At 46.6% G+C, this 22,750-nt stretch overlaps 1 protein-coding gene across 4 annotated transcripts in view; it reads right to left on the reverse strand.

The window, feature by feature from the left end:
• The window catches only part of AMOT (angiomotin), a 62,043-nt gene that overhangs the window by 29,572 nt on the left and 9,721 nt on the right, over positions 1-22,750 (reverse strand). The window contains exons 1-3 of one of the 4 annotated variants that reach the window (XM_082062243.1): positions 19,768-20,600; positions 5,842-6,005; positions 3,564-4,482 (exon numbers count right to left, since the gene is read on the reverse strand). In XM_082062243.1, coding sequence (XP_081918369.1) covers positions 3,564-4,435 — 872 coding nt within the window. In that variant the 5' untranslated portion in view covers positions 4,436-4,482; positions 5,842-6,005; positions 19,768-20,600. Of the gene's footprint in view, positions 1-3,563; positions 4,483-5,841; positions 6,006-19,767; positions 20,601-22,750 lie in introns of those variants that run through there. The other 3 variants (XM_082062245.1, XM_082062244.1, XM_082062246.1) reach the window with 3 other exon arrangements.

The following is a 22,750-nucleotide window of genomic DNA, read 5'->3' on the forward strand; positions in this document are numbered from 1 at the left end:
AGCACCCCCACTACTTTCAGTTTTGTCTTATGTATGTATTTTTTGTGGGTTCAAAATCTGTGGCTCTGAGATGCCTCAGATTAACATGAGAATTGCAGAGTTTATTTCTCTGGTGAACCAATTTTGGACTGAGAGATTCAGAAAGGTAAACGAACACAACTGGATTTTTCAAGATTTTTAAGCCAGACTGCAAAATGTTAAGGTACAAATCACTACTGGGGTCAAATAACAGAACTGTAGATAGAACGGTAGTAGAAACTTCCCCCCATGAGAGATCCAGTTGTCGGGTAACCCTGCAGTAGTAATCAAAATTACATCTCTATTAACCACTTCATGCAAAAAATACATGGAAAACAAAATTAAGTGATCTCCTTCCATTTGCCTCAGTGTCGTAACGACCTGAAAACTCCAAATGCAGGAAAAAAACGCAGAGCAATAACTCCCACAAGTGTTTTAGTTTAAAAGCATAACTTTAAGGGTCACTTCATTTTGAAGACTGTATCATGGAAGAATTCCTGCTTCCCTTACGGTCCCTTGCCAAGTGCAAACTGGATTTATGGCTCTGCAACAAGGGTCATGTTAGCTTTTAAGTCATGGAGCCAGAGATACGGAGTAAGGGCAGCTCCGCAAGCAAACCTGCCCATCGGGAGCCCCGAGGCTGCCAGGACTGCAAACACCGCGTCATGCAGGAGATCCGCGGGTCCAGCAACCACACGGGGAGGGCAGAAGAACCGAGAGATCAGGAAAGGTCTCCGGCTTGTTAAAACTTTTTCTCCCTTCCCTGTTTCACGTTCAAGCAGCTCCAGCTCCCCTCTGTTCCACAGCCTTCCTGCTCAAAGCAGGGAACGCTGTCGGCAGGAGGGCGCGGACTGCGCTCCATTAGCCAGCTGAAATCAAACTGATGCATTTTTGTGCTGTTCCCTAGTCATACCTGATTATCTTCCACTTTGATGCTGCCAGGGGAACGCAGTGCGCACAAGTGATTTGCTAATTATGGGACAAATTCTGCAGACCTCCTTCTCAAAAAAGTTTCTGTGAAGTTAAAGGGATTAATCACCACAGCAGGAGCTCAGTCATTTGGGCCCCGAGCAGAGGATGGCGCTTGAATCGCAGAGACAGCAAGGCTCCTTTGCACCCAAAATTACAGCAAAACCCCCCTTCTCTGGCTGTTCTGCCACAGGAGACCCTGCAACCCCCCAGGACACTGATCCCAAGGCTTCTTCTCTTGGACCTCAAGGTTTGATTTCATCACCAATGTGAAAGTGCAGCTGAGGTATTAGGGAGAGAATAGGATTTGGGAGCTTCACTTGCAGCCAGCCCTCTCCTGAACTTTCTTTAAAACTCCCAAATAACAGCACAGATGCCTCTGGCATGCCCAGTATTTACATTAAACCAACATCATTATGAACACATACGTGTTCCCAAACTTACAGCGCCCAAGAGCAGGTGAGGCAAACTGTTTGCAAACTGGTTTAAACTTACCACACAGCCCATTCCTTTCCCAGACTGGGGAGGGTGAAGCATGAGAATGCTATGAATTCCCCAATGTTTATCCTGCTCAACGAGTTTTATTTAACCGCATCGTTAGGTCACCCTCAAATTCCCCGGAACAATAAGGGGAAAAACCCGCAGCAAAGGGTGTGGCCTCCCGGGCAGAGAGAAGGGGCTTTGTTTCCTTGACGTGCAGTTCAAAAAATGCACACATTTAGCAACCCGGAGTAACCCCAGAAACACCGAGCAGGGAAACCAGAGCCTCTGAAAAGACTTTGTCATTCCAGAGAGGCTGCAAAGACACTCCGGTGCGAGGCAAACGCGCTCCCGAAAATCCCACGCCTTCAAAATCCTCGCACCATTACCCAGCTGCACCTTTAGGAACACAGAAGGTTTCTTGTCTAAACGACGGCTTTTCTTAAAGTGTGCAGGAGAGGGAGGGGAATAGAGGACTCACTGCCTTCCTTTGCTACGCTGCTCTGTAATTTATGGATTAGTCTTGCAATTGTTCTACTGCTCCAGCACTTGCTTGCAAAGGAAACGTCTCCTCTGTGCAGCTATTTAGGTTAAAAAGTAACCTCATTAGATTCCCAAAGCTTTGAAGACAAATTTCAGTTGCTTCCCCTACTGGAAACCTTGCCAGCTGAACCTTTCTCCTCCCCCCTTCTCCCCCATGTTCTTTCACAGCAGCCAGGATCCATCCAACAGAGACAAAAATCACCCTGTCTAGAGGAGCTGACTGTTGGCGTCTTTTCAAATACCTCTCCCTTAAACAGCAAGCAGGCTACATCGCACATTCACTATATACCACATTACGAGTATTTCTGATGCGGCATAACCACCAAGGATCTGTTTCCTTTTCCTGTGTGCACAGAGACCTTTGAATTTTCAAAACCATTTGCAACGAGCTTCCATCACCATTACCCCCCCTAAACCCTTTACTTCCCCTTTTCCTGGCCTCTTTATTATTTATTTAGTCAGATCAAAGGGCCTTTTCATCAAGCTTGTACGCTGCTGAAGTCATTTCGGATCACAAACAATGGTGGACAAACTCTGAAAATAGCTCCCCGTAGGACTAGGAAGGTTCCGAGCAGATTCAGGTTCCCCAGAACTCAGACTGTTCTCAAATACAGGCTGGTTTCTTCTTCATGCTCCCCTCAAAACACAACAAAAAAGTGCAAACGCAAATGCCCAGAGACCTCAAATTTACTTAGCAATGCCCTCCTGTTGCTCCTTTGTATTATCCTTTTAGCTTCAAAATGAGGCCAAAATCGTTACACGCAATCTCACCTGATCGTGGAGAGAGAGGAGACAGTAAGGAAACAGGTAATGTAAAGCTGAATTTTCAGCCCACCTGAATAAAGCTTAATCTTCACTCACAGAGACGTCAGTGTTTGGCTCAAGCCAAATCTAGCTCCTTATCTAGAGGAAACCACAACAGGCTGAGATTTCAAATGATGCAAGGAAAATCAGCAAAAGCTGAACAAGCACGTCTGGATGAACAAAGCACTCTCCACTTCCCGCTCCTACACCTCGGTCCACTGAAAAGAAAACTTGAAAAACTCTGTAGGAAGCTCAGGTGATTTCTGTTACCTGCACCATTACTACTTTCATTCACTTTCTCCTCTCCTACAAAGAATTTAGATGCAGTTTAAACCTAAAAAAATCTTTTGTGCTGGCAGACGGAATTAAAGAACAGCTTAAGTCTTGCGATAAGTTAACTGCAAGTTTCTACAGCGAATCGCATCATAACTTTGGCTTTGTAGCAAACCTTTTGTAAGGCTCTGGAGCCTCAGCATTAACTTCCCCATGCCATAAAATCAAGCTGGCTCTTTTTTGGTCACTTGTGGGTTATTTTTTAAAAGACTCAGGTTTCTCCAGGTAAGCTACTGAAACAGGTTACAGTCCTTCCAGACTTGCAGACACAGTCTGTAGCTGAACACAATATGTCATCTCACATAATAAAGATGGAATCTTTGCTGAAAGAAAACCTGCCTCAGGAGCAAGGGCAATGGACTGAGTTTTATACTCTTTCCTTATGTGGCTGTCACGGAGTTTAAGATCGTGCTTACCTGACTGACCCATACTCAGGGGGATGCTGATACCTCATCATAGGCCCATCAGATCTTCCCTGCTGGCTCATGCGATGGTCACCATAGAAATGTCCCGAGTCCTGAGGTTTGCAGTTCATAGACGGGGTGGACACATTTTTGTAAGGATACTCTGGAGGAGGACCCCGCTGCTCCATTCCTTTCATGTTGGGCTGCGAAGGGGGCTGCACCGAGTTCTTGTAGAACTCATTGGAGCCAGAATTTTTATAAGGGTCGCTGGACTGCTGAGGAGAAAGCGGAGAGAGGGGGGAGAGCGGCGCGCTCGTGACAGGCGCGTGGGCCTTCACGCCACTGGTGGCCAGGGACAGCTGCATCAGCCTCTCGCTCAAGGAGCGGACGTGCCCTTGCTTGAGGTCCTTAAGTCCTTCATCCTGGTGGACCTTCCCCGGGCTCACCCTCTGGACCGTGGGCCGCCCTTCAGTCCTCATCTTTTGGTTGGTGACCCCCGTTACATAAAACGCCGCCCCGACACTAGCATGCGGCTGGCCCCTGAAATACTGCGACTGGACTTTGGCTTCCTCGTAGGTCGGGAGATCCTCGCTGTTCTGAAGTCGCGGGGAGAGCTGCTTCTCCATGATGCTGTTGTCCACCTGTATTTCCTGGCCCTGGGGCTCCTGACGGGCAGCATGAGTCACGAGCTGGTGGTCCTGGGAGCTCAGCCCTTCGTTCTGAGATGCTGGACTCCCAGTGCTGTTGAAAGGGGGGGCATTGCCTGTGGCTTGCTGGTGTAAGGCAAGAAGGTTACGGTTGTCATTTGGGTTTCCGTATCGGAGCTGCTCCTGCAGCAGGCGCTGTAAAACTGTCGTAGCTGCTTGCTCTTCTGAATTCCTCATCTCAAACTGCGGTGCCTTTTGGGTGGAATGTAAAAGCTGCCCTTGACCTAAGGAAAGGAGACACGGTTATTAGCGCCTGAGTGGATCAAGCAAGAGACATTTAAGAGCAATGGCTTGAAATACAGCAAAAAAGCAGGTTAGATTACCAAAGGTTCCCATAACAATGGGGGTCATTAAGGCTCTTGACCTAAGAAGGACTTGCATGCCAGGGGCAAAGCCTGGAAAGGTGATGAAAGGTGACTTGCAAGTTTATAGGAATATCAATGGAGTGCAAAATGCAGAGATGCATGCTGAATACCTCAAACGGCAAGGCTGCTTTCAGGCAGAAAGGAGACCTATAATTCACAGGATGATGGTAAAAATGCCTAAAACCTGTTTGCTTTACACTTAGGGCTACCAACAGTGAAAGGCATTTCCCTTATTTGCAGTCAGACAAGGATTAAAGGGTGAAATCTGCAATTTGTCAGTTTTAAGAAAAAAAGAAAAAAAAAAAAAAGGTCTATTAAGATAGTATATGATGCAAAGGAAGCAAAGAAATCTCTGGGCTTAGATCTCTTAAAGCAATTAATGAATACCTCGTTAGCCAGCAGGTTTCTAGAGTTATGAAATACTCGGAGTGAGATCAGCACCCGGTCTCCCTGCTGCAGAAAACACCCGAGTGAGGACTCCGCAACTTCCTGCCATACAAAGGCAACCAAATCCTCACACATCTAAATATCCTCAGCTGAATGCATGCAAATGCAAGAGCAGGAAAAAGAGTTGTCTGATCTAAGGGACAGAAAAAGACCTCTAAATGGCAGGAAAAAACACTGTGTACCAAGGAGAAAAACACAAAGAGCCAATGTCAAGCACATCCTAAGTACAGATTAAGTCAGTGACCAACAGTGATTACATTTCACTCAGTCTCCCAGTGGAGTCAGGAATTTGTCATGGAAACTCAAGCCCGTTGGCCTTGCATGAGTTGAAATATCCAGAATTAATGGTACCTTTGAGACATTTAACTAAAAGCAGAGCGACTTTTGAGCTGGAACAGTTCAGAATAGGGAGTATGCTTTACTAAGCTGTGGCTCTGCCCCGACAGCACCTTGGTATTCTAGCATTTTAGTTTTTCTGTATCACATTGTGCCTTAGCAAGAGGTAACTTGCTCCCACCGGCTTGTTCCACGGCAGAACCAGGAGTCGGGAGCCCGGAGGGTTCTGCTTCGCTCCGTGTCTCCACAACCACCCCGTTTCCCGCCTTGAGCCTGCCCAGGGCTCTGCCCCCAGCACGCACCAGGCACACAGCACCCTGCTGCAAACACTCAGCAAAAGAACCTTAGAATCCACCCCACCAAACGAGGAATTCCAGGCTTGCCAAGCGGCCTGGCACGTGGTTCTTCTGACACGCTAGTTGACGTGGCACATACCTATTTCCTTCACTGAGACTTCCTTGGCGAGGAGGAGCAGATCTGCCACATGGGGAGACCCCCGGCCTTCCTCCCGCACGTCCACAATCGCCCCTCAGAGCCGGCTTCGGTCTCCTCTTCAGCACGCCAGATCACTTGACACTCTCCTCGCTTCCAAAATAATTCTGAGGAAAGCATTGAAAATATTTTAATCAGCAGATGAGACCCTAGGAATAATAAACCTTGGCCTGCATTTCAGATTTTTCTTTGGTAGCTTCTTGTTTTCTCCCAGAGTCCAACAATTTTGGTCCCTTTAGGACGAATGAGCCCCCCCATCCCTAACAATCTACTCCAGCTGTTGCTTTAATCACGACAACTTCTGCTCCAAGATTAAATGTTGCCAAGCATGCTCTGTCCCATCTGTGCCTCCAAGTGAAATGGTGATTAAAACCCGCTAATTCTCTAACTCCATTGTTTCATTTGTTGCTAAGAAGGAAAGCTGCAGCACAGATGATGATACCCCGTGCCTATGGCTCCTTTTCCAGCGGGGCTGGATATTTCAAACTAGATCAGCAGAAATCCTTTGATGAAAGGTGATATGGTTGAATGCTTTACAAACTTCAGCAGATTATGCCTCAGAAATGGCTGTGAGAATGATCAGTATATGAATATTAGCTTTATTTTACAGACTGGGAAAGTGAGGGGAAGAAAAGGACACTGACAAAGCATATGCCAGGAATATACTGCAGAGCACAGTTCTAATTCCCCAAGCATTCTTTAATTACATTACTTTTTCAGAACATAAAGCACTAAAGAAACTTTAACCATTGAGGGGAGAAGCAGGAGAACATGGAAGACTGTGTATTGAGGCATGTTGAAGAGAAGCTGCCAAATGAATGTATACTGTGATTACCTTATAAAAGACCTGCCCATCGTTAACCAATTGACAGGATAAGAGCTTTCTGACCACATGCAAAACGAAGGCATCTTTTTCAAGTTTTAGATCCTTCCGCATGACAAGAAGGAGACAGGAGCTGAAGTAACACATTGTTTAGAAGCAGAGTGCTTAGTTTCTATTTAACTAATCATTAACAGATGTAAGTAAGAAATTAAATAATTATAACTAACATCATCAATTATTTCTTAGTATAGATGTATTGTATGTCAAAATTTTCAAAAATTGTAATGCATATGTAATAATTATGTGAATATAAGCAATTCAAGAGCATCCAGTCTTTGGAGCACTGCTGGAGAATGATCCCAGAGCTCCCCAGTGCTGATAACATAAAGAACGCTGCTGAACAGCACAACTGACTCTGCTGTTCAGTTTATTTCTCAGTTTCAATGTTATTCAAGAAAGAGTTAAACCTACTACCAAAGGTGTCCTAAAGAAAAAGGCAAACAACGCAAAAGAAGTGGAAAACCCTTGTACACTTGGTGTGCTTATACTTTAAGGACGGGCAATTCAAACAGAACCGGTGAGATTAAAAATATTCACCGAGACGTAAAATTTAACTTGATTTCCTGGAACGCTGCGAAAAATAAAGCGCCCAGATGTAGCGAAGGAATGCAGACGTGGATGCTTCTGTCTCGGTCTTATTACGGCACACATCCACACCCACCAGAAATTATCTCAGATCTGCGAGTTAAATACTTGAGGTGTCAACAGCAATTCCAAGGCACATGAACAGTATCTAGCTAGAGAACAAGGCTGTGTTGTGCGGGGTGGTGCTTCAAGATGGTGGTTGAAACAAAAACCAACCATCTCATATGAAATTCTTAACTGGTGACTTAGCTCAAGAGGGATATATTGAAAACAGCTGCCAGCAAATATGCAGTAAAGAACCTTTAAACCAGGCATTAAGATAGCAGATAACTAGAGCAATTTCTAGCCTCTCTTCCCCGTGTTGCACAACAGAAGTTAAGGATCCCTTTTCCCCCTCATACCAGTATCATCACTGACTATTTTTTAAACAAAGTTGCCCTGAGCAACCCTTTTTATTAGAGCATTAAAAGGCTTTTATTATGCAATATGATGCTGCCTTTCCACCCAAAGATTTCTTTTGTCTCCACTGGAAAAATCTAAGGAGGGGGGATGTTTACTTTTTTTAACACAAAGATATAACCCAGCTTTAGATTCTGCTTCTCTCTGCCTTTAAGTTTCTCTCGACAGACAAGTCCAATCTGTGCGCGTTTAACTCCTTCAGACACCAAGGAAGGAATTCTGTGCGGAACCAGCTCACACAGCGTCTCACATCCCGCACCACGGGCTTATTCTGCTGATCTGATGAGGAGCGGACACAGTTCACACTGCAAGTATTTGCTGGGACTGAATACGGCTCATTTCAGTGTGGACGTAAAGCAGGAATCAGCCTGGAAATCCAAACCTAAAGGTGGACTGAGATACAACATGAAGACATTCCGGCCAACAAATCCACTTTCTGTAAATACCAACTGTTAGCATTAAGCCTATTTTTTCCAGGTCTATCCCATTATTTTTAATTAGCAAAGAAAATCTTGTGCGACTAACTTGGGTGGCAGCATTCCTGGAATCTGCTTTCTGAGCGAGCTGGAAACTCGCAGCAGAAGCAGCGAGTTAGCTTTTTTAATGCAATAAAACACCAAACTGAACAGTACAATTGGTACTGGAGCCCATGTGTTATTTATTTGGACACCAAACGCTATTTGTGTTTGGCTCTTCCAGCATTTTCAGTTTTCAGTGTGCCAAAGATGGAAATTAGTGAGATGCCTTGGAAAAGTTGTTATGATAGACCTGGAAGAAAAATTGAGTAAGTCCTGTAGACATTTTAAACAGACATATTTAGAGATTTAGCCTAAACGTATTACAATGGATAGGGCTGAATTTAGACTACCAGCAACTCTGCAAACCTGAGTGGGTTTATGGGCTGGATGATGCACTCTTCACAAGCACAAAGCCTAGAAACACCTTCCTTTTCGAGTGCAAAATTCAGTTTTAGACCCGTTCTGTTCCAAGGAGCAAGTGAGAGAGAGACTTCCCAGGCTGAACCGATTCGCAGTTTGCTCCTGAGCATCACAGCTCTGTCACCTTACCATCTTATTCTACCTTCCAGGCTCGAACTATTCATGGTAACTTTAAAGCTGTATGTTCTTGAGCAAAATGGCAGGGTCTAGAACTGGTAGAACCAACACGGGAACTGCAAATAGTGTTGCATGTAACCACCTCGAGATCAAGGGCAGGTAGTGTAGGCGCTATTTAAGGAAGAAAAGACCCACATTTGCAGGGCATTGTGTGAAAACTCAGTAGTGGAGGCTTCTGCCTCAAACATCATGTAATTATGCACAGGAACCTTGCCAGTCCCTCGTGAGGAAGAAAGATTAACAAAGAATTTAAAATGATAATATTGCCAGGCTGCAAGGAACCAAAGCAGCACATTTCTGTACAGCATGCAAATATTTTTCAGCATTATAAAAATAAACAAGCTTAGACAAGTGAGCTACTCACCCCAGCTTGATGAGTGGCTATAACGCTATAGCATGGAGCAATAATAACCTCACAAGCAAAGAGAAGCATCTTTAGCTTGTGAAACGAAGAGGAATGCAGGAGTCCCTGTGAGGACAGCCTGTACATACTTGCCCAGAATTACTGCTTCACCAAGAAGCTAATTAGCTTACGCATCAGGTGGGATGGGAACAGGTTCACCACCTCAAAAGGGCTGGAGGACAGTTAAACACTTTCAGTTTTACTACTGAATTTTGTGTCACTCATAAGCCAAACAATCCAGTGACTGTGCCAGACTTCAGACACCAGCAGTACATTCTGCTAAGTAATTCTATATTTTTCTTAAAAGATGTGCATGTGATACTGCTTATCCTAGCTGGCAACAGGTGATGAGATGCTTATCAGTTAGAGGGAGTCTTGGATTGTTTTTTTAGGTGCAGTTATCTCCAGTAAAAGAGGAGGGGAACGCAAACCAGCGATGGCATGGGAAGGACTGGCCGTGAGTCCCTGGGCAACCGCAGAGAGCGGCTCGCACGCTGAGTCACCCACCGTGTCACACAAACAGCCCTTTGCCACGTGGCCTGTGCAATACCCAGCAGGCGGACCGCCTGATCCTCCAAAATTCGCTTAGCTTAACGTGAGGGTCTGTAAAACCGCTGGAAACACGGCTGTTCCGCACACACACTCACTTGGACGTGGCTAGAAGCACCAGGGCAAGGTCCAAAATTATTTAATGAATTAGCACAAGCTATCACTGAATGCTCTGTTTCATTTCAGCCCTACCCAAAGAGGAGGAACGGAGAACACACACTAGGCCAGTCCTTGAGAATAAAGATTCCCAACATCCGACACCAACAACCAAACCTGCGCGGCAGCGCGCACTGAACCCCAGGGTTGTGACGGTGTTTTAGCACCTGCTCCCAGCCTAAAGTGGGTTTCAGGCTCCAGCCTTAAACACTTGCCCAGATTTCAGGGAGCCGTCCCGTCCCTGCGTGCCCGGATCTGCCGCCGCGGCTGAGCTGAGCTCAGGGTGGCACTGAGCAGGTGCACGGAGCGGCGCCAGCGTTACTCACCCGCATACCTGAGGGACAGAGTCACCGGGCAAACAAGAAAAACTTCCTTCTTTTAACTAAAAACAAGAACAAAGTCACCTGGAGGGGTGCAAATAATACTCATACCCATTCTATTAGGTCACCAGGCAATTAGAGCGAGAGGCCACCAGAACACCAAAAGGTTGGGCCTGGTTCTAACAACTCCCCGGACCAAATCAAGTCGACGTTAGCGAGGAGCAGACTGCCCCCGGAGAGCCACCAACCGTTCCCCAACACCCACCTATTGGAATTTGGGCACAAGTAAGCCTGGCAGGCCTGAAGAAAAACCAGCTAGCCACTTGGTCTGCCTTGAGATAAATAAGTCAAGACATCAACATAAGAAGACCTCCTAACATCTGTAAGGAAAAGACCAAAAAGACCTTACTCGACCTTTGAATCCTCCCTCACTATAAAGTATCGTTTTTTTCACAGGGAAGTACCTATAATCTTCACCAACATAATTTAGGTTTTATGTTACAAAGGAAAGGGAAAAAAAAAAAAAAGAGAAGAATAAACACTTAGAGAGCCTTGTACAAATAGGAATGCTTCATGGTTTTTAAGCATTTTGATAAGAATGCTATGGAATTTCAAGTTCCTCCATAAAACCTCGAAGGTCAGAGGAGCAGGAGAATTTATTCTGAATATACCGGTCTAACAGCCAAACCGGTCTATGTATATTCATCCAGCTGTTTTTATTTGGAATATTTCTACATGAATGCATCACACCATTCAGTTACTTAAGCTGTTTCGCAGCACTCCCAAGTGCTGCTCACACACCTGCAGAGACAGCTCAGCGTGTGCTGCCCATTCCTGCACGTTAACGAAGCACTAATTCCAACAGGAGCGCTGCTACTAACTTCACAAAGGCCGAGATCTCACCTTATAGATGTCTTGTCGGTAAAACCAGGTCAAGCTCACACAGGTTTAGTCCCGCCAGGTCTCATTTCAGAGCGCTGCCTCCCCGTCCTCGCCCGGCAAGATTCATCTGCGGCAAACTTCACAGATTTCCAGCAATTCTCCTTGTAGAACCGGGGAATTGCTGGAAAGCCAAGCTGCAGTTTAAAGGCAACATCGAGTTTGGTTTTGTCTTTTCAGAACGCTCCGGTCCTCGGGGCTGCGCGCACTCGGGCTCTGCCGCCAGCAGCCCCCGGCCCACAACTATCCCAAGAATGCCTCAGCACCATTTTCATTGCATTGTGTGGTTTCTCCGTTCCTTCCCTGATTTAGTCCAGGCCTCTCCTCGGGGCCCTCGGATAATGAAAACCATGTGAGAGCAAAATGTAATCTTCAAACACGCAAACCGGTTTCATGTGCGTTATCAGAAGGGAGCAAAACGTTGACAGTGCATCATTTGTCCCTACTGATAGGATCAGGCTGTTTTAATTGCTGGCGAGATAAAAAAAAGATTAGAATCAGCATCTACACCAAAAATAAAGTCAGAATTCAAACCTGAAAGCTTAAGCCCTGAAAATAATGGGAATACACTCCCCAAACAAATACATCCATTTTATGCTACCTTAAGGTAGTTTTTCCTTATATGTCAGTTGTGACATCCTGAAAACTTGTATCGTAAGTCGAGAGAAATACAAACTACCAGTGAAGAAGGGGGTAGAGAAGGAAAACAATCACTAGGGTCTAACTTTAGCATGGAATTTTCTGGCTTTTTCTAGCATCACCACAATTTAAACTATTTTAAGCCCCCCTATGGAGGAACTCTTCTTATTTCAAAAAAGAGTTTTACAGAATTCAGTGGGACTAGTCACACAACACAGAAACAAGCAGGCAGCCCTTTTCCCAAAGGGCTTATTTTTTGTTCTTTATAAAAAGCAGCGGTTACCATACGGTTAATTTATCGGTTGTCATTGGGCCTGGCAGTTGCGATGCCCGTTCTGAGATGGCTCGAGGAAGGGATCAAACCCACCGTGCAGCTGGGACACCCCGGTATCTCAAAGCAAACCTGTTTGGTGACCCCAGCGGGCAGCGCGGCTTAAACAGACAGATCTGCATTTTTTTAAAGTAAAACCCAACATAAGATCCAGACCACCACATTTTTCGAAAGCATGGATGTTATAAGACAACAACACCAAAACCACTTTTATCATAACCACCTGGGTTTTTCATGCACACTTTGTAAAAACCTTTAATGACTTGTAAGATGATTAATTAAGCCTCACCACCGCACTGGGAGAAAGACATAAGTGCATTTGTTTCAGCGCAGCATTGATTGGCTAAGTCCTGGCTTACATTTATGTTTTTGTTGCCACAACTATGTCACTCAGGGAACTGATTTCTTTCAATGTAACTATTCCAGCAACCACTCTAAAGCAGATGCAGTTACACTAGGAAATAATTGGGTTTAGGTAAGTTACCTTGTGTAAACCATACCAGCAAAACTTCTTCCTTGCTATAATAATATAAACTACTAGAAAGATTTACCATGATAACTGAAGGACCAAAAATGTTCAGCATAGATCCTCCTCGGTGGTTTCAATCGAGGGTGTGGGTATCCCAGAAGCCATGCAAGCAGAAGGCTGGGGAACTTCTGGAATATTTTCTACAGCTGCAGAAGATACTTCTCCAAGTTATCCCTACAAGCTGCAGAAGCAAGTTACAAGCGACACAATATTCCCCTAACGAAGGAAATCCGCGTGTTTGGGTTTTGATGGTGCAAGTGTCAGCCTTGGGCCCTGGAGGCCGTCTCAGCCTTTTGAGATTGCTCCATGGAAACAGCCCTTCCACGAGCCACGGGCGCACCGTGGGATGGGGCCAGTGGCCTCCCGTCCACGGTTTCGGCTGCCATCCCTCCATCCACGTTTTCTCCTGCCATCCCTCCATCCACGTTTTCTCCTGCCATCCCTCCCATCCACGTTTTCTCCTGCCATCCCTCCCATCCACGTTTTCTCCTGCCATCCCTCCATCCACGTTTTCTCCTGCCATCCCTCCATCCACGTTTTCTCCTGCCATCCCTCCCATCCTTGTTTTCTCCTGCCATCCCTCCCATCCACATTTTCGGCTGCCATCCCTCCATCCACATTTTCTCCTGCCATCCCTCCCATCCACGTTTTCTCCTGCCATCCCTCCATCCACGTTTTCTCCTGCCATTCCTCCATCCACATTTTCTCCTGCCATCCCTCCATCCACATTTTCTCCTGCCATCCCTCCATCCACGTTTTCTCCTGCCATCCCTCCCATCCACATTTTCTGCTGCCATCCCTCCATCCATGTTTTCTGCTGCCATCCCTCCATCCACGTTTTCTGCTGCCATCCCTCCATCCACGTTTTCTGCTGCCATCCCCCTTCCCAAATCAGAAATGCCCTGGCCTCCCGCCACTCTGCCCTCCACAGCTGCTGGGAATTTTTTGAACTACTTTATCCTTCTCCATCAAGATGCGAGCGCTCCACGCCTGATCCCAAATCGGCAACAGCAAAAGCTGTTTCTTTCACATAACTTTGAGATGCTCTTCTCCGTTCCCAGGTCTTACCCAAAGGAAGGGTGGAATAAACTACATCACCACTCTTGGTCTCTTCACCCTCTATCGCTCTGCAGTAAAAAGCATTTCAAATGTGTTTTTACCTAAGACAAACACCAGCATTCAGTTGTGACGATTTCAGTAAACTCGAGACCACCAGTTCCTCGTGCAGCTCCGCAGGCCGACGCTGCTTTCATGTTCTGTGCCTCACAAAACGCGGAGGAGCTTTCGGCTTTGTCTCTTTTCAAAAAGACAATGGGAAAACTGGTGAGCTCTGTTTTCCCACCCTGCTTTTCCCAAGCCTCACAAGACAGGCTGGGCCTAGGATGAAGCAAGACAATTTGTTTCAGCTGGACACAGAACCACCCAAATTAGAACCGCAGGAGAAGTCCACCAGACCCTGAAGGGAACCAAGCCACTGAAATGTGGAATTACTTTCCTTGAGGGCTACAGTAAACAATCCGAAGAGATTTAGTAATTCTTTTAAAAAACAAGTTGTGTAGAGACACAAAAGCATTTTAAAGCAAACAAACATTACTGCGATACAACCCTTAGACAATGTCTTACAAATGCTAATTAATTCATTAAACAAAAACTTAAATTGGCTTAATTCATAGAGATTCATATAACTCAACATACTCAACAACATCTTGGTCTACAATTAGACACTGTAAGTGCTTTGCTAATACAAATAATAGCAAGGCCTTTAAAAAAACATTTTCATAGATCAATGAACTTGTTAATGGTTTAAACAAAGTCTTGGTTCTGTATTCTAACCAATACTGAAGAACATTATATAAGTCCAACAGATATCGAGAACAATGACCAAAGACCTCTTGAAACTCGTAAAGATGTTCAAATTTTAGTATTTCACAAAATAAAAGGTTATTTTCAGCTTAGACACAACCAAACCAGAAAACGGTCATTCTGCGAGTAGATGAGAAAGTAAAAAAGCACCAAGTCTGAATGGCAGCGTTTGTCTGGGAACCAAGAATGCAGCCCGCGTGCCAGCAACATGGGAGACGACCCGGCTCTCAGGAACAGGAGGGAGAGCTCAGGTCCCCGGGGCCAACCTGGGAACAGCACAACCCACCCCACAAGCACCGCCAGCCAGCCCAGCTGCCGCGGGGGCCCCAACACACCTTCTTCCTTCACTTCAATAAGCACCTCACATAACCACTGCTCTACTAGGACAAGATTTTAAGGCTTTGAGAACTCCGTTTCCACAGGCCTTTTTATTTTGTTCTCCGTTTTTTGGTTTGTTCACAACTTTTTCTTGTCCGGTCCTATTCATTCACCTGTTCTTACCCGTTCGCCTGTTCATTCCTCATTCACTGATCTCTCACTTAGATCAAACGTCTGGTTTGCCCTGAATGGCCATTTATACATAGGTAAGTTTCAAATATATTCTTAGTTCAAAAATTACATCCAAGTGCCTAGGGAAACACAAATTTCATCAACCCTGAAAAACTCCCTCCACTTATCAGCATAGTAGGAAATTGAGATAAATACTATATTGCATATTTGAAAATGACTTGCTCCTAGGAGCTCCTTCACATTATTACCCAAACTTATTGAGGTTTTTTTTCCTGTCTCGAAGATTCCATTTCAAGGTTAACCTGGAGAGCCAAGTGATGCGCAAGATTTGGACATTTGCTGACGTCAGATGCAATTTCAGCATCAGATCTGGTCCAAGCGTGAACCAAATCCTTTAGCAAAGCTGGAGGTGGGGCTGTGGCGTGGAGGCTGCAGCGCGCAGCTCCGCATTCCGGAGCTGCTGGGGAACACACGCTCCCCGGCTCTAAAAGGGTTTAACAACGGAGAAGCTCCTGCAGCCAAACTGGACTGGGGTTCAGCTCTGTGCCTGGTTCCTTCAGAAAGACAGGGATTGAAAAGCCACTATGTGATGATGCCACATATGGGGCACATACAGAGATCGGGCAAAAAGGTAGACGAAAGTGCAACCTAGAAAGTAACTACTCATCAGAAAGTAAGACAAGTGAAGAGCTCCTGAGAGCAGAAAATGAGCTTACAGAAAGCAGTCGTGGCCCAGATTCAACACAACGGACTAAATATTTTTGAGAAATCCTCCAGTGCTTCCTGAAACTTTATAACCCTAGCAATAGGCAATCTGGAACACTTCTATGACGAACCGAGAGATCCAAGTCCTCTCGTGTGTTTCCGTGGACAGAAGAGGAGAAAGAGGCTCCAGCCTTATAGCCAGTCCCCAAGAATGGCTGTTCTCACACTATTATAAACATTTGGTCTCCATGGAGGGGGGATACCTAGCAGCAAACATTGGCAACCAAAGACATTCCACTCCCACTATATCGTCCACAATAGCAGAGAAGAAAATAATAATAATAAAAAAAATAAAATAAAAATTAAAAGGCTGTTTCAATTAGGGAAACTTTGAGAAGACTTCTTCCAAAGTGAGTGTCTGAAAATACCTTGAAATATGGAAATGTGCAACAACAGCGAGATGGGAGAAAGCAGACATCTTACTTTATTCTGAAAGCACTTACACTTCACCCCAAACCAGGAACACCCAATAATCCAAGAACAAGGTGATAGTTTTCTTTTTAATTCAGAACAGAACCTAACACACACAATATTCTGCACTGAGCAGAGAATCTGGTAATGTACAGGTGTTTGGAGCCAGGTTTCCGTTTTATACAAACCCTTACTATGTAGGAACTTTCTTCTATTGGGCTTTGTCTTTCTGTGGGGTTACAGTTCTGCAGCTCTTGAAAAGCTGTCAGTAAGAATGAAGCAAGAGCTGCAAAGGGCTTTCTGCCCCAAGAGAGGCATGAACAGATGAATTCATTCACAGCTAGAAGTATTTATACATTAACACACACTTGGACTGTTGATAATTCTAGAATTAGAGACTTATCTCTGTATATACATTAATACAGCAACAGCCTAAACCAACACCAGATTTTGCTCCATGTTAAGAAAATAAAGCGTTTAACAAGCTGCAATTTTACTTGGGCTGTTCACTTGCTGTAGTAACAGTGAGCCCTTGCCAGGGACCAACACGTCGTTGTGCTGGCTGCTACAGACAGGGAAATGGTGCGAGTTGTTCCATCAAAAAAACCCATCACCAGCACCATCACCACCAGCCCCCCAAAAAATCACATTACACTCAACCGGAGACAAAAGAAGGGACAGAAGAGGGAGAAGAGTTTACATTTTGAAAACTTGGGGGCTGCAAACTCCCAGTTTCACTGTCATGGTTAGGAAAATGTGGCAGGAAAGTAATGCGACTTTATTTCTAAATAAACGAAAAGATTGGTCAGTCTGCTGCTGAAAGACAGGATAAAGAGAACAACAGAACTATTAAATTATCTCCACGTCTGGGATTCTTGCTATTCTTTTGCAAAGTGAATGGCTTATGCTAATCAGGATGCATCTGAAATGCATCATTCAAGCCTTCTTGTACAAATATAGTTGTTATTTATCTAGAAAGACCCCCACCAGCTGGCAATGTTTGCATACAATGTTAAAGCCAGCTTCAAGAGCCCATGCATTATGAGTCATTTCATGTCTAAAAACACCAGTTCCCTTAGCTGTTCTTGAAGGTGGTGAACCCCAGGAGAAGAATTGTAGTGGAATTCAACAATAATACACTACATTACCATCCTACTTGCTCGAGCACATCAAAGTTACAGGTTTCTGTTGTCTGGGGTTTTTTCTCCGAACGGTGCACAGCCTACAGAACATCTTTGGAGAAGGGACAAAAGGATTTGCTCCAATCCCTTCTATATGAATCAAATATTTATGCTATACCCTCTTCAGGCACTTTCATCTGCTAACCTATGGAATGTGATCTCCTGACCTTAACACTCAAGCACGTCTAAATCAGCTGCCCTTTGAGCTGTATTTCAGACTACAGAGAATTTTTAATCATCTGTATTGCAGGCATATGAAAACCTTGTGGCCTAGCTGTGGCATTCTGTACTACAAAGCACGCTTTAGTCCAAAGACGCTAAAAAAAGCAATACTTTGATTCTCCTGTGTTTATGGCACAGCCTGGTGTCACCATAAACTGGTAGAATGATGAACCATGCTAGCAGTATATTAAAATGCCATCACAATTTAAATATGTGTCGTACCAAACAATACCAAAATTACAAGATGCCAGTAGCAGTGCAATGCCTTGTCCCACTGCACAGCCCAGCTCCCTTTCTGCCTCCAGCCCCCGCACAGGCAGCACTGGCTGCAAAACATCTCCAGAATCAAACAAGGAGCTTGGGGCAAGACCAGATGCCCCTCGCCCCCCTCCTGGACATCCTGCCCTTTCCTCAGAAAGCACTAGAGCAGAAACTGCTCATCCTGTGCTGTGCTTGTGGCTCCCAGGAATGTTTTAAGGACAGGGGTTATGTTGCAAATAAACATCCTGGAGAAAAAGAGAGGGAGACCAAGTGCCCCAGATGAACATGCAGCTTCAACTACGGGACAAATTTTTCCAGCGTCAGCTTATTGCCCTGCTCCTAGGAGGAACAGGCACTGAGGTAACCCTGATTAAAGCCTGACCCAAAGATTTAACAGGGTAGGGTGCACGTTTTATGTCAGGGCTGAAAAAACAACTTAATGCTGTAACTCACACAGGAGCAGCACAAGCTCAAGAAGATGGTTCTTGTGTTCCCACCCTGATTTGGCAGAAAGGCTCAGTCCCCAGAAAAGCCAAGGGGAGCAGAAAAAAATGAGACAGCAGCCAAAACCTGTGTCATGTCCTCTGCCCCAAGGGGGATCCTGGTCAGTCACCTATCTTGTCTTTTTCTTCTCCTCCCATAGAAACCCCTCCAGTGGAGAGGAAGGGTTAAAAAAAGAGAGGAACAGTGACCACAGCAGACCAATATTTAGCATTTCCTGTATCATCTACAGGAAGAACCCACGCAGTGGGGAAGAGCGTGATGTCAAGGCTGGTTTCAGCACATCAACAGCCCGATCCTCCTGCTGGGGGATGCTGTGTGTTTCCAAAGGGAACAATATAACCCTCCCTGCAAAGAGGAGTCTACCAGCCACACCAGCCCCACAGGTCCTTCCCTTGCACAGAAGGCTGGTAGCAATGACACTCTGGGCGTGGGAAGTGGGTATGTGGGTCCAGAGCTGGGGGAGAAGGAAAGGCAGAAATTCACAGCGGTATTAGCACTTGTAAACCAGCACACATTCAGCGCTTGGACTCCAGAGTCCAAGCTACAAAATATGTTTCCCTGCACAGAGACTGGGCCTCCGTCCAGTTATTACGTGCACATGTCCCTGCTGCGTTTTCAGTCTTTAGAAAAAACCTCCAAACAAAGAAAACATATCCTCACACTCACTCTGTACAGTGCCAAGCATGCGCCTCGCCATGTTCAATAATCTGGTAAGGCGTGTTAATTACGGGTTCAACACTTACACCTTGTGACACAGTAGTAAAGCACTTAATGTAAAACAAATTCCAGGGTGAAACAAGAAATCTGCAGTGAGTGTGGCAGCCCCGTCTGCACACGTGCATACATCAATGCACATACGTGCTTCTCTGTGAAGCATGACGAGCAAAGACAATCTTGACACGTGGATTACAAGCACAATGACTGCGATTATTTTCTGAAAAGAGCACCACAAGAAACGCGGCTGCTTTCAAACACAGCCCCACACAAACCCACTTCACCGACTTCCACAGTGTTTTACTTTATCCAGTTACGCACAAGTACATCACTATTAATTTTGGCTATTTACTGCTAATGGTGAAATGGGTGGACAAGTGTGTTTTTCTGCAAGAATTCTGCAAGATGAAGAGTAACTTTTACAGAAAAGAGAAGCGATGAGCAAAAGCTGCCAGAGAGCCAGCCCAAGTCCCAGGTTCAGGCTGCAGGAATGAATGCCGAGTCCCCTGCCCCATGAGCACGTCTCTTACCTACTGATCTGCTGAAGACAAAAGGGTTTTCTTCTTTTCAGAAACTGGACACTTGTAGCTCGTTGGGTCAGCCACACAAAGCTTCCCTGCTGCCAAAGGTATTTTTTTCCCTCGGGTTTTTGTTGTTGTTGTTTGGTTTTTTACCCCCGAGAGTAAAGGGCAGAGCAGAGGATTCAGCAGGGGCAAAGGGTGGAATTCGAGACTCAACAGGCAAACTGCAGAGCTCCCTCCAAAAGATGTTGTATTTCAAGGCGCTTTCACTTGCAAATCCTCCTTCATCCTCAGTGTCAATAAAACGGGAGGGGAGGGAGTAAACTTTTTTTAACTCCACAGGAAGGGGAACGTGATATCAACTGGAATTGTGGCTCGATTTTTTTTTTTTCATTTATTAAAAATAAATATACTTTCAGACAGGAAATGAAAATAGAGGGGTAAAAATCCAAGAGAGTCAGCCAGGACCTGCCCGCAGTCCGTGGAAGGAGGATAGCGGTATCTCAAGAACGGCAGAATCAACAAAAAAAGAAGGCAAGTGCGGGTCCCGGTGGCCGGCGCAGGCTCCGCTGTCAGTGGCAGCGCCGCCCGGGGCACTCGCAGCGCCCGCGGCCCCGGCAGCGAAGGGCGGCCCGCAGCATCGCGGCCGGGAAGGCTGCTCCGCGCTGCTCCGCTCCGCGCCTCCTCTCCGCGGTTACCTGTGCGCAGCGGGGCGAGCACGGAGAGCCGCAGGGCCGGACGCGGGGCTGGAGCGGCAGCGTCCCCGGCGCACGCTCCCCGCAGCAGCAGCAGCAGCCTCACCGCGCAGCTCCGCTCCCTCCTCGCCTCCTTCCGCCCGGCTCTCCGGCTGGCGCCCCGCGGGCCGGCCAGGGCGGGCAGGAAACACCGCCCCGGCCCCGCCCGCCGGCCCCGCCCGTTGCTCGCGGGGCTGCCCCGGCCGCTATTGTGCGCGGGGCGGCGGGGAAGCCGGTGCCGTCCCGGGAGGGCAGCGCTCGGCGCCCCGCAGAGCTGCGGCTGGAGGTGCCAGCCTGTGGAGAGCAGCGCAGGGGAAAGGGACCTGGGGACAGCAGGGTGACCATGAGCCAGCACTGGGCCCTTGTGGCCAGGAAGCCAATGGGACCTGGGGTGGGTTAGAAGGGGGTGGTCAGTAGGTCAGAGAGGTTCTCCTGCCCCTCTGCTCTGCCCTGGGGAGACCACACCTGGAATATTGTGTCCAGTTGTGGCCCCTCAGTTCCACAGGACAGGGAACTGCTGGAGAGGGTCCAGCGCAGCCACCAAGATGCTGAAGGGAGTGGAGCATCTCCCGTGTGAGGAAAGGCTGAGGGAGCTGGGGCTCTGGAGCTGGACAAGAGGACACTGAGGGGGGACCTCATTAATGTTTATAAATATGTAAAGAGTGAGTGTCACAAGGACGGAGCCAGGCTCTTCTCGGTGACAACCAATGGTAGGACAAGGGGCAGTGGGTTCAAACTGCAACACAAGAGGTTCCACTTAAATATGAGAAGAAACTTGTTCCTGGTGAGGGTGGCAGAGCCTGGCCCAGGCTGCCCAGGGGGTTGTGGAGTCTCCTTCTCTGCAGACATTCCAACCCGCCTGGACACCTTCCTGTGCAACCTCAGCTGGGTGTTCCTGCTCCATGGGGGGATTGCACTGGGTGAGCTTTCCAGGGCTCTTCCAACCCCTGACATCTGTGATTCTGCCACTGCTGCTCCACCGCCGCTCCCAGCTCCGGCGGCCGCTGCCCACAGCACACGGGCTCGGGAAGTGTTGGAGCTCCGGGCTGGCCGGGATGGGGAGCGCACCCTGGTCTGCCCCGCTCAGCCCCGCGGAGCCCGCAGCTCGGCACAGAGCGGCCAGGAGGACTTTGTATGACCGGTCACTTGGCCACCAGCATTCCCAGGAGTCAGCCCCGAGGTATCAGACCCGTTCCAGTAAGTCACTGGAGTTACATGGATTTACACCAGTGTACAGCAGCCAAGGATTTGACTCACCCACTTTTTGCTGGCCAAATGCTGAAAATAATTGGAAGTGTGACAAGAAGCAATCGTAACTGTGGATAAGCAAGATATTAAAGGTGTTCCCTATATAGATTGTTCCACTTAAAACTAAAATACACATCCCACAGCCTTCCGAGGCTCAGTCTATGGAAACAGCAAACATCCAACACTTCTACTGCTCTGCCACAGCTGCATCTAATGGTCAATATGGAAAGAGGAGATGGGAAAGACTTCAGTATTTTCCCCAAATGCAACCACGATTTTGCTGTGTTTCCTCGTTTTGCCACATGATAAAAGATGGTAGCCACATTCAGAGGTGTTTCTTGTTGAAGGCTTTAGTGCCTGGAATCACACTAAAATTTCAACAGAAAAATAGTTTAGCTTTAAACATGTAACATCTCAAATAAAAGCAGGAACATGCCACCTTTGTGCATGTCTCCGCATTCCAAGGCCAGTGAAAGGATAGCAAAACGTCGAAAAAAAGAAAGGCTTAAGCCACTCTCCCTGTTTCGGGAGATCTAATAGCACTTGGTGATGGTGACAACGGTGTCACCTCTGCAGTGGTACCAACCTCTGTATCAGAAAGGCAAAGCTCTTGTTCTGCAATGGGGTAAGCAATTTTAACTTCTCCCAGCCTGATGCCTGTAATCGGGGAAAATTCCCAGTCTAAACAAGGCCCAAGATAACAAATGGTCCTTCAGAGGGAGGTATTTGCGTACAAACAATGGTACCTTGCCTTGCTCACAACACAGCTCCTCCTCTAAGTTGTGCATACAATGCACTGGAATTGCGCTGGTCCCCAGGGAGGTCACTCCTGGCCGTGAACTCCCGAGGACCATCTCTGAGCCACAGCTTCTACTTGTCTCCTGGCTCCCACCCACCAACTTGTGATTTCAACAAAGGGCAAAACAGAAAATGAGAGAAGCTGCCACAGTGTGTCCATAGCTGACTTGATACACTAAGGCCTGACCATGCAAATATGAACCCATTAAGTA

The sequence above is a fragment of the Streptopelia decaocto genome, assembly GCF_964273445.1.
Source record: "Streptopelia decaocto genome assembly, chromosome: 10".
Lineage (NCBI taxonomy): Eukaryota > Metazoa > Chordata > Aves > Columbiformes > Columbidae > Streptopelia > Streptopelia decaocto.